This window comes from Poeciliopsis prolifica, unplaced genomic scaffold, assembly GCF_027474105.1.
Source record: "Poeciliopsis prolifica strain line A6 unplaced genomic scaffold, Auburn_PproV2 SCAFFOLD001, whole genome shotgun sequence".
Classification (NCBI taxonomy): Eukaryota; Metazoa; Chordata; class Actinopteri; order Cyprinodontiformes; family Poeciliidae; genus Poeciliopsis; species Poeciliopsis prolifica.
The window spans coordinates 2,262,192-2,274,373 of record NW_026562376.1 but is presented as its reverse complement, the minus strand read 5'-3'; the positions used below and the strand labels follow the sequence as shown (position 1 = coordinate 2,274,373).

At 37.4% G+C, this 12,182-nt stretch overlaps 1 protein-coding gene across 1 annotated transcript; it reads right to left on the bottom strand.

The window, feature by feature from the left end:
• Positions 1-3,517: 3,517 nt before the first annotated feature.
• tbxas1 (thromboxane A synthase 1 (platelet)) lies at positions 3,518-11,719 on the bottom strand. Its single transcript, XM_055027912.1, has 14 exons — positions 11,655-11,719; positions 10,269-10,399; positions 9,904-9,997; positions 9,578-9,630; positions 9,107-9,203; positions 8,886-9,002; positions 8,102-8,190; positions 7,872-8,020; positions 7,657-7,787; positions 6,696-7,028; positions 6,488-6,576; positions 6,220-6,357; positions 5,447-5,609; positions 3,518-4,653 (listed from the first exon to the last, which is right to left on the bottom strand). The coding sequence occupies exons 2-14, from the start codon at positions 10,367-10,369 to the stop codon at positions 4,552-4,554; spliced, it is 1,656 nt and encodes a 551-aa protein (XP_054883887.1). The 5' UTR covers positions 10,370-10,399; positions 11,655-11,719; the 3' UTR covers positions 3,518-4,551.
• Between the last annotated feature and the right edge of the window lie 463 nt (positions 11,720-12,182).

Here is a 12,182-nt window from a genome sequence, read left to right as displayed (position 1 = left end):
ATGAGAACAGAAAAACATGGAGCGCTTTGCAAAAGGCTGAAATGACTCTGTTCTTCTTTATCAGCTTCGGTTCTGATTTATATATGCATTTTGCTTATATTTGTCCAACAAAACAAAAGTTTTAATAAATAAATGTGGGTTTAATACATTTTTATTACTGTATTGGGTATGACTGTAAACAGTTCATAAAACATTTTGATTGGAATAAGTGGAAAATGTATAAGTTAGTGTAATTCTCTTGATTTAATAACTAGCTAAACATTTTATGATGAAAATAATGAAGAAAATTGTATTCGTCTCATTTTAGAGCATCATTGATGAAAACAATCTGTCACTGTAATGTTTCTTTCTTCAACTGCGTTTTCCATCCAACACCGGATTCCGATTGGAACGTTTCTCCTTCCTGTCCTGGCCTGGACCCGCCATCTTTATTTCTGTCACCTGACTCCACTTCAAGACGACCATCAGCACTAAATACAAACAACAAGGAGTCTTCACATCCTTAAAATGTCTTCAAAAGTCATGGATCTAAAATTAAGGCTGTAAAATGTCTTAAATTCATCACAAGATGGCCTTAAATACCTTAATCACAGGTTTTAAATGTCATGTCTTGTGTGATGTAATTTATGTTTTTTTCTCATGAAACAGTTACCAACCTGGTTTGTATCCTAGGTCAGTGCAAATCACCTCTGTTGCCGACCTCTAGGATGCTGTATATCGATATATCAATGTATATCGACTATTTTGTTTTGTACTCTGAATCGAGAACATTTACATCGATGGACGCCCTCCATGCAACCATCATTTCACCTGGAGCAACATTTCCTTCAGCTTCCTGCAAACATCAAACATGAAATTCATAAAAATCAATTTTTTAAGGCGGTTAACATGAACGGTGCAGCATTACAGTCAGTTTTTAAAAACTTTTATTTCTATTTTAGTGTCTTAAATTTTCAATCAGCTTATAAACAGCCTGTTTCAGTTTAATGGTTGTTTGCAATAAAATGCTTGCTCAGATTTTTTTTTTTTTTTTTTTGCACTTTGAAGCTCTACTTAGAAACTTAAGATCCAACAGTGCAAAATGTAAATTCTTGCCATTTTTCAACTGGTCTTAAAAATTTGATCAGGAATGTATTTCTACTGTAGCATTAATCGTAAAATTGGGGACTTCATCCCCAGAGAAGCCATCTGGCAGTCGGCCTGCATACAGAAAAGGTTGCAGGCCACCTGAGGGCATGCAGACATATAACTCCAACAATCAGAGCAAAAAAAAATCACGTTTCGCTTCAAGAGGACCAGAAAATCCTCTATAATATCATAAAAATAGCCCCTGAGAAAGTAATTCCTCGTCTTCAGTTGTAAATAATACCCTAACAAGGTTCATATTGTACTTTATGATTATTTTTTTTTATCTCCTATGGTGTCAGTATAGTATTCATACAAACCTCCCAGGGAGAATTATGCCTCTGTAGTAATCAATAGAGAGTTTACTGTGACATGAAAGTACAGACGGCGTGCAGCTCTGGTGTCTTTCTGAGGTTTTCTCTGCAGGACGGGTGCAGAAATACCCAAAACATGCTATTTATCACATGCATGACGTGAAAACAAAATTTTTTTAATATCCTGCGAATGTCAAAAAAGGATTTTCCAATGAAACTATTCTATTCATTAAGAAATGTAATTAAAATCACACTTGAATAAGTTTGTTCATGTGATGTCATTAAACATCATGGCTGCAACGCAGAGGCGTTAGAGCAACAAACGTAAGCAGCGGCCATTTTAGAGAACAGCGAATTCAACGCGTTTGAATGACAAACTCAACTTTTGATCAAATATTGTGAAACCTGGAGTAATTCAGCGCATGAAAGTGACACAAAATGCAATTTTTGGGAGGAAAAGATTTGAGTTGATCCGTTCAGGTTGTTGCCAAAAAATCTGATTTGTGTTTCGCTCAAGCACAGCTTGAGACGTCTTCAAGTAAACAGATGACTGCTCAAATCTTCTCCACACGACCCAAGAAGCCGCCTCTCTCTGATTCGGACCGACACAAAGCAATTTGAGCTTTCTCCTTGTTTTACGAAAATAATACCAGAGTCAGCAAATTTACATCTAATAGATGATATTGACCTTTGAAAAAAGTAAAAAGGAAGTGAGAATTTTAATCGAGAGAGAGGAGAGCGGACTGCAGAGGAAAACACAGGATATCAATAAAAGCAGACAAAGCATCTTAATCAGAGAAACTAAGCAGCGATCAATCATTGGGGAGTTGATGCAGCCGAGAGGCCCTGACCTGAGCTGCACTGCAGAAGGAGCAGCTCCGCTCCTCCGAGACACTCCCCCTTCGCTTTTATCCCTCTTCCTCTCATCCCTTCCTGCACTGGATCACCCTCTTTCCATTTTGATTACTGTCTGCGGCTCCGGCTCTCTGCCCTTCTCTCCCTCTCCTTTCTTCCTATATTTCTGTCTGCTACCCACCATCTGTCATCCGTTGTCTTCCTCCCCCCCCACTCATTTTCACTCCCTCAATCCAATTCGAGGAGCTTTATTGGCATCATAAGATGAATTTTACCGTCTCTTTCTGGAACATTTGTCTTCCCGTTACTAATGCTCCACTTTTTATGCTTCTTGCAGAACTTGTGTGCTGCTTTCTGCACAGGCTGTACCGGTCCTGGTCAGCCTGCAGCCACTCTGATGCCGACTAACACATCAATACTGAGGTCAAGCACATGTATCTTTTATCAGCTGGCTCATAAAACAGGCAGTGTGAATCAAAATGTGAGTCTTCCCACCGTGGAAGGAACCCGGGGAGAAACAGGGCGGCTTGTAAAAAGCTGCCTTACAGTTTGGAGTCGGACTTGGTGGGACGTTATGCTGGCAGCGACACCAAGTGAAGAAAACCGGGCAGCAGATCCAAGCTGCCATGTGAGAGTAATACCTAAAAGACTGAAAATGTTATCCAAAATAAATAAAATAAAAAACAAAAACTAAGAAATTTAAAGATTAAGCTAAATTTTCTTGAAAAAAAAAGAACTTTGAGAGTTTTCTAGCGTTTTTTTTTTTTTACAAGGCTTTTCAAAAGTATTTTGAAAAGCCAAAATGACCACAGACATTTTGATTTAATTGGTTGATTGATTTATGTTGTGCTCAACAACAACCATCTGAGGTGATCAAAGCACTCGGCAGTAAAAATCACAAGAAAAAGAAAAATCAGAAACAGGAAACAATGTCATGATATTAAAAGTCTGTGTGGAGAAATTAATCTTAGGCTTCGTGTTTCAGGTAGACTCGAAAAAACTGCAAAATTTCTTACATTTTCAGCCGCTGCAGTTCTGTGAAAATCTGGCGCCACCTGGTGGTAAAGTCTAAAATAAGTTCACAAATAGAAACAATTTTTGCAGAAAAAGCATGAAATATGCTCATGAGCATTCTCAGTAAACTCTGAATTAATGTCGTGCTTTCATAAGAGTAAAAAATAAATTGAGAACAAGTGCAGATATCACAGAAATAACAAAACATGTAAATCATTTTTTTTTATCTATGAAGTGATCCAAGTTCTACAAGAAGTAATTTCTTTCCAGTGCATCTTGTTGTTTACAAAGGACATTTTAATGCATCAAAAGTAAATCACTCCTATTGTGCAAATGTTTTCCTTTTAAGATGGTAAACTTCACAGAGAGGTCACCAAACGTTTCAACTCCAACATTTTACAAAATTTCTGAAAAAACACAAGTAGGCCTGAAATATTTCTAACATCAAGAAAAACTTGCACATCATCAGTAACTCGTCTTTATGGTCCGCCATGTTTGAGGGAGCTAGCATGTGTTTTTTAGAGAGCAGGCGGAAAATAGAAATCATGTTAAGTTCTTGAATTTTGAAAGAATGTTTCTACTGTTTCCTTAACTTTTTTCATAATACATTTAAAACCATATTAATTTATTTGATACGATTTCTGATCAACAGAAAAAATAATATGTAAATGTATAAAAATATACATGTTTTTAAATCACTGTATCTATTTTTTAACAACAAAATTACCCAAAATTAAATGCACATTTTGCAACAAAAAACAATAAAGTGCTAAAAAAAATGACAGGTTAAAAACATTATTTTCATATATTTGCTAATTTGCTTGGGAATTTGTCGTCAGTAACTCAGCAGGTTTTATTTTCTTGTACCTCTTCAGAACCAAGAAGCCTTGAAACAATCTTTCTTTATAAAGGCACCTTTAAAAGGACTTTAATATTTTGTTATTTTAGATTTAAAATCATTTCAGCCAGGCTAGAATTGATTCTAAAGCAGAATCTATCAGATCCATCAGAACGGTGATTAGATGTGAAGAGTTGCTGGATTCGAGTTCATTTCACATAAATCAGCTACATATGAGCAAAAGGTTTGAAAACATTCAGTAACCATGTCAACAGCTTTATAAACTATTGACTATTGAATTTTAATTTGTATAAGCTGCTGACTCTATTGTAAATTAATGGGTAAAACGTCAGTCTGCTGTTATTTGTCTCATTTCTACCGAGCAGAAGGATCACAGCTGAGCTGCTAATCATCTTTTTGTGCTTCTCCTGTGAGTCTGGGACTTATTTTCACATAAATGCCATCTTTGGGTCCCAGAGTGCTGGAGGATTTCAGGTCAAGAGGAACCTGAAACACAAACGTGGAAGCAAGAAAATTATTAACTGGCAATTTTTTTTTATCAATTTAGAAAGTTTATTTAAATTTCATTCAATCACAAGGTTGTTTTAAACAGAGTAATTCTTACTGTCAGATCAAATGAGTCTTGTTGAAATGTCATAACTTTTTGAAAAAGAGATGGCATATAATTTTAGATCATTTTACAAAAGACAACAATTTTATTTCTATTTTTCGGATTTAAAATAAAACATAAAAAATGAGGATTATTTTTCTGAAGGACAGAATATGGCGTATGCAATGGCTGCATCTGTCGCAATAAATCAATTAATTGCATAATAAACTAAAAGCTCAATAATTTCCATTTGCATGCTTTGTTTCTTTTTCTTTCTTCCAACCAAAACTGATCTTCATTTGTCTCTACTTGCCCTTTTTTGAGGGACAGTTCTGTTTGCAGAGACTTCATAATTTATTTTATTCATTGTTTCTGTTACATTTATGTTGTATTTAAAATATCGTCCAGTTTCAGTGTTAAATGTTCATCAGAATTTAAAGTTTATTGAATAGCATTCTGTTACGTGAAAATGGTCTCAAAACAATATTATTGTTTATTGCAATAACTTGTGGGACAATGAAATATTAATAACAGGCCGGCTAATGACAAGAAAACCAGATCAAAAATCAGGTTACTGGCAGTTTTACTGTTATTTCTTCTGGAAATTCATTGCAAATATCATAGGCATATACTGGAAATCTTTTGAAAAACTAATGTTTTTTGTTTTTAGCTAAGCGTTTTCCCACCCACCTTGGTCTCGGAGCAGGCCTCGACGTTGAACCTGTGGAACAAATGGACCAGAGCCATCCGGATCTCCAGCTGGGCCAGCCTCATCCCCACACAGTTCCGCGGCCCGGCGCCGAACGGCAGGTAGACGAACGGGTGACGATTCGCCTTCGCTTCCGGCGTAAACCTGGAGACGGGGCAGACTAATTACACTAATTGTACTAATTACAGTACATCTTTGAAAAGCAGAGGTGGAGCCTCCTGCACAACCAACAAGACTGCAGCAAGTGGTTTCTGGATGGAAAGTCAACAAGAAAATACTGGATTTGTCCAGCAGCCATTGTACAGCACACGCATAGGTTAAACCAGCTGACCAAACCAGCCAGAGCACTGCTTGTGTTGCTAGGTAATATTCTGAAGACTTTGGAAATGGCTCTTTTTCCAGATACCAATAAATCTGTTTTTTTAAGCGCTTGGACTGTTTTTACAAGCAACCGAGACCCAAATGGAATTTCAAAAATGTGAAACATGAATTTGAACTAATCCTGTTCAAACCTTAGATTTCACTTGACAAGACTCAGAACAGAGAGCTGAGATAATGAATCAAATAAAAAAAAATCTAATCAAATTTTATTTGCATATTTCAGCATCAGTGCAGCTCAAAGTGCTTTACATCATAAAAAACGAAAAAAAAAAAATCAACATTACAATTTTCCAAGTGCCATCATTTACGCATCAAAATGTTGTGTAATATTTCATTTCAGTCCTGCTAGTGAATACCAGTAATTCTGAAGTACCTCTCAGGGATGAACCGGTCCGGCTCGGTCCAGTGATCCGGGTCGTAGTGCAGAAATCCTGCTGGGATCTCCAGAGTGGCTCCTTTGGGGAGAACCTGGCCGTTCACCTCACAGTCATGGTCGATTTCTCGAGCAAACCTTGATGAGAAAAAAAAATCTTTTAGATTTTATGAATCTGAATTGTTTTTGGCTTTTTCACAACAACTTTATGTTTTTACATAAACAACATAAAGCCTGTAAATATCCTGGACCATCAGCAAACATTCACCTGAAGCCCGGCGGGTAGAGCCGCAGAGCTTCACACACCACCATGTCCAGGTACTTCAGCTCCTGGACGTTTGAGTAATCCGGTGAATCCTGGAAAACACCAAAATAACAGCCACTTTTTGAAAATATTTCCAGTCGTTTGTAATTTCATTTTTAGAAAAGAAATACATTTATGTCGCCCAGCCCAAACTGGACCAGGACAGGCTTACATGTCTGGTGAAGAATTCGTCGACCTCGTCCTGAACTCTGCGCTGGCAGTCGGGGTTGATGGCCAGCAGGTAGCAGGTGAAGCCCAGCGTGTTGCTGCTGGTCTCGTATCCCGCCAGGAGGAAGACGAAGGCCTGGCCAACCACCTCGTCCTCCGTCATCATCTTCCTCAGCGGACGCCGGGCGGGCGACTCCTGCTGGTGAGCCGACCCGTTTTCCTGATCCGAGCAGGACGCCAGCTCCTGCATGGGGTTCGCTGTGTCGAACTGCTCCAAAGACACGCTCTCTTTGCCGGTCCGAGCGTCCAGCATCAGCTGGAGGAAATCCCGACGCCGCTGGAAGAAAACAGGACTCATTATCCTCAGGATGTCAGGAAAAGCAGGAGAACAGGAAAAACAGAAACCATACCACTATAACTTCTCACATTCAGCTTCTCAAACCAAACATCACTGGGATGTTATGACAAATTCTGGAAGAAAAACAATTTATCCTCTTTCGGGTTTTTTTAAAGTGCGGTAGGCATTTTCTAAGGGAGAGGATTAGGGCCAATGACAAAAAAAAATAAGAAATTCTTGGAATTCTGACTTTTTTCTCACATTTCTATATTTTTTTTCTCAGAATTCAAACTTTCTTGTGACTCCAAGCAACTAATTTAGCTGCATTAAATGTCCAAATGTCTCTCTGGATGCTAACGGTTGCCGGCCGCTGGTGCAGCTGGACGTCCATGTCTTGGTGGATCTGCAGTTGGTCAATCCTGCTGCAGTTAAGGAATATTAATTATTATTAATATTTATTAATTAGGGGTAGCAGAGGTATATTTTTGGGAAATTTTAGCTTTTAATAGTACAAAAATATCTCCTTCTCATTCCCAAACAAAAAGCTGCACTCATTTATTTCGCCTTCCCCCCAAAAAAATCCTAAATGTGGCTGGTCTCATGTTGTTGCACAGCATGAAACGCCCACCTGACTGGCAGGCTGCTCTTCTCTCTGCTGTATGATCTTCTGAATGATGTTGATGAAGAAGCCGTTCATCTGGTCTCGCCTTTTGTTTGGGATGAATCTCGCAATGGGAGCCATGATGTTGGGAAAAGCAACTGTGGCAAAAAAGGAGAAGATATCTGTCATAAAAATGATGCTACTACAAATAAATTGAAATGTGATAAAGTTATAAAACATACTGAAAAACAACATGAGAGGCCTGAAGAAAGAGAAGGAGAAGAACATCTGAGCGTGGCGGACAAACGGATCATCTGGGTTGTTCTGAGAGTCGACCTGAGTGCCAAACGCCACGCTGGCGATAACATCCATGGTAAAACAGCCAAAACACCTCGCAGCAGGAAACAGCAACAAATTAATTTAAAAAAAGATAAAATTATGATTAATGTTCAGTTTTGTTTGCTCTGATTACTTGTGGATGTCAAAGGCTTTCCCTGAGTCAGCATGGACCTTCAGGTTCTTCATCAGAGCATCAGTAGCCGTGTTGATGAGCGGAACCATCTGCAGCAGAAAACATGAAGAAATTTACCCAGAACCTGGACCGGAACCAGAAACCACATCCTGGAAAGAGGCTTTGCTGGAACAAACTGTCAGTAAGTACACTGAGGGGATGGAAATACTTTTAAAAAACTCATGAGAAAAAATGATGTGACGCTTCATCAACCTGAGAAAATTCAGATTTTCTTCCATATGTTTAAAATGTTGTTAATAAAAGCAATTAAAACATTTATTTTATTTAAGGAATCACTTAAATTGAACCTGTCTAACAACATGAAGTAGGCAGCAGTTCATGGAAAACAATAAAGAAATGTATTTACTTAGATTAAAATAGCCTGATATTAGTTTATTGATCTGAAACATGTCAGTGTGACAAATAAGCAAAGTGAGAAGAAAAATCAGTCTTTGTATAAATATATACTGAATTTCACCGCATCTTGTCAAGTTGCAACCACAACTTTAATGAATTTTATTGGGATTTTATGTAGAACATAAACAGTTTTCCACAAATTTCTGAGATCTGAATAACCGAAACAAGCCACATTTTTCAGATATGCAATTGTACAAAAAAAGTAAATAAATGGCATTCTACACTAAAACTATCTATAGTTCATGTAGGTTTATGACTTGACATCCCGTTATAAGAGCATTAAAGTTGGTGGCTGCAGAATGAAAGCATTTAGTCAATATTCTCTCACTTCTTTCATCTTGGCAGCACTGAAGGACGGGGTCAAAATACTGCGGACCCTTTTCCACCGTTCGTTCCTCAGCATGAGCAGGCAGTCCGTCATGGGCTTGGTGGCAAATCGAAATTGCTGGACAGAAAAATAAAATAAAACAACACAGGAGTCGCAATACGTTTATTGAATCATTCCACTTATTTTGAAGTCACACTTCCTGCAGTGACTGAAGTTCTGACCATTCTGTTAGGGAAGCTGGTGAAATCCCTGACCATCACCGATCTGAGCATGTCGGGGTCGGCCACCACCACCACGGGTCGGCGGCCCAAATAATACCTGCAACACAACAATGACGTCTCCTCACTGAGGCTGCAGAGCAACCAAACCACATAAAAACCTCTAGCTTGTGTTTTTATTCCATGCGCTACAATGTCGTACTAGTATTATTACAAACTAAGAAATTAATCTCAGAGATTTTCTACAAAAACATGGAAATTTATTGAAAAAGTTAAAATTTGGTAAAAAAATTATATATATTTCTGTTTTTTTCTCAAAAATTTCTGAGACTAATCTCAAAATTTTTCAAGCACATTTTTCTGAATGTTTTTTATGCAGAAATTGACTCCTTTTTTATCTACAGTGACCCTAATACACCGCTGTAATGCACAAATACGAGGGAATTACAATAAATAGATAAATAAATGACTTACCCACACACTCTGCCATGTGCTTTTATAAGTTCAGTGAGAGGTCTGAAGAAACCCTGGAAGAGTGTTTGGAACATCAGAAATATAAAGACATGAGACGCCAGCCAGAAGAAACTTTTTAAATAAAATCTAGTTGTTTAGATGGAAATGTGGATTTTATTTCAAGTAGCTGGATAGGCGACTAATTCTATAATGTGTAGCAGAAATTTATTTTTTTTATTTATCATGTATTTTCTTGTTATCCCAGCATCCCTCAATATTATCACCCATTTTTCTTAATATTGTGCAACCTTAAAGATATTAATATTTTTTATAGTAGGTTATCTTACCTCACGGAAATAGAATATGTTACCAAAAAAGGGCACTGGCTTGGGATGTTTGATTCCACACCGAGCGAGGACTGAGAACGGATAGACTGAATACCTGCACAAGGTGAGAGGAAGATATTTTTAATCAGAGCAGAAATGGAAGTGCAATAAAAATTTCCAGTATAACATCCTATTTCTATTCAATTACAATTATTTATACTCGCATTCACATGAAATAAACAAACATTACATGCCATTATATATTGAACTAATATCAAATCAAAATTCAGTTCACACAAAACATCTAAGATAGAAAGAAGAGGCCTGCGAATTTAAGAAAGGTTGTACTTTCTTTTAACTGTGACATAATACTGGAACTTTCTTACCAGTAAAGGAGACACAGAAAAATGAGGAACAGTCCGACTGTCACCGACATTCTGCTGGCCTCCATGTTGAAGACATTCAGGAGGTCACCAGCAGGCTCCATGGTGGGAAAACTCTGTTCTCTACCGCCAACCTGAAACAACAAGACGTTTGATACGTTTATTATGTTTAATCTAAAGCTAATCTGATGAGAACAATTTACAAAGTATTTTCATAGATACATTTCTGATTAAATTCAAACATCCAAACAATTACATATTTATAAATTGAGTCTGTTATACTGTAAAGATAAATGTACATAATAAATGCTCCATGTATTTCTATTAATTACAATGATTATGTTTTACAGCTATCATAAAACCAAAGTTTAGTCTCTCATAATTAGATTATTATATCAAAGCAATAAAAAGTATAAACAGAAATGTTCTGTTATGGCCGACACAGTCATGAGGAAGACTGTTGAAGTTCTCTGCTAAAGGAGCTAAATTCTTAAATAGAGCCTTATCAACCCATAATGGAAGGTTTAGTGGAAGGAAAAAGGTGCAGAAGTAACAGCATCCATAACCTCTATTCAAAAAAAAAAAAAAAAAAAAAATCACATGCAGAATAAAACACATGCAGATGTGTCCATGACTCAACTGTTGCATTCCTTCTGTTCAGCCACTCCTGAACCAATATTCCAGTTTTCTTAGAAAATAAATTATTTCCACACCAGAATCATAAAAACACTTTGTGTCCAGCTTTTTTTCTGATGGTTTACAAAAAGGTGACTGGTTATGAAGCACCTATTGTGAAACAGAAGAGCCTGGAGCTGCTCTGCAGTGTGTGCTCTACAGTCACACACTTTGACCTAAAACCTTTGAATCAGAAAAACTCGTTACACCAGAGACGTGACGGTAACGTACAATACCGACTTTTCCCCTGTGTGACTGTGTCAGCAGCAGTTTTACAATGTTTTTTTGTGGTTAAACAGGCTTTCATTCATTAGTAGTTGAACGGGAGGCGGGCCAGGAGACGCACCGCGGCCGGGAATCGAACCAGGGACAGTTGCGTTCAGGATCGTAGCCTCTGAATTTGATGCACTTACTCTAAAACCGAGCTTCCAGGTGTGCTCTTCACACCTGGAAGCTAATGTAAGATGTAAATATAAAGACGTAGCACAACTTTAAATATGATCAAACTATCAACTTTAGCTTTTATATTTGAACATTGTGCAATAGAAACACGTATTATGACAATAAACAGTGACACTAAAACAATTGATCGATGAAGCAGACTCATTTAAGCTAAGTCGTTTTTAGAAATAACTGAAGTTAGTTCTCCTTACTGTAAAATCATTGTGACATTTAATGTGTTAAAAGTGAATGTTTATAATCCCAGACACTCACCAGTTTCTGCCCTCTGCTCTCAGTGTAAACATTACCAAACTGTAGCGCTCTTCTTTCGTACCATAACCTCGTAACGCAACAGGAAGCACTGATGTTCGCCGCCACCTTCTGGACCGGAGTGGTATGACAAGGAGTTCCAAGCTAAACGCTATGAACAGGCTCCATCCTTTTTTTTTTCACTATTTATTGTTACATTTATTTGAAACATAAAATAAAAACCGAATAGAGTAAATAAATTAACTAAAAGCTGTTGTAAGCGTCCTTAATGTTGTTTTATAATTGTTATGAGGCAGTTTGTTTGTTTTTTCTTGAAGTTTTTATCCTCCAGCTTGCATCGATTTGGCCTTTGCTCTTTAACGTTAAATTAACTTTTCATAGCTTTGGCCAATATGCTTAAGAACTGGCCAATGTTGTAAATTAAAAGTTCATTTTAAAATACCAGCTTTAGCAGTTTTATCTTGTTAATTAATTGTGCCAGGAATGTTCTTTTTATGATGCTATTTATCAGTAGGTTGCAAACTATGTGCC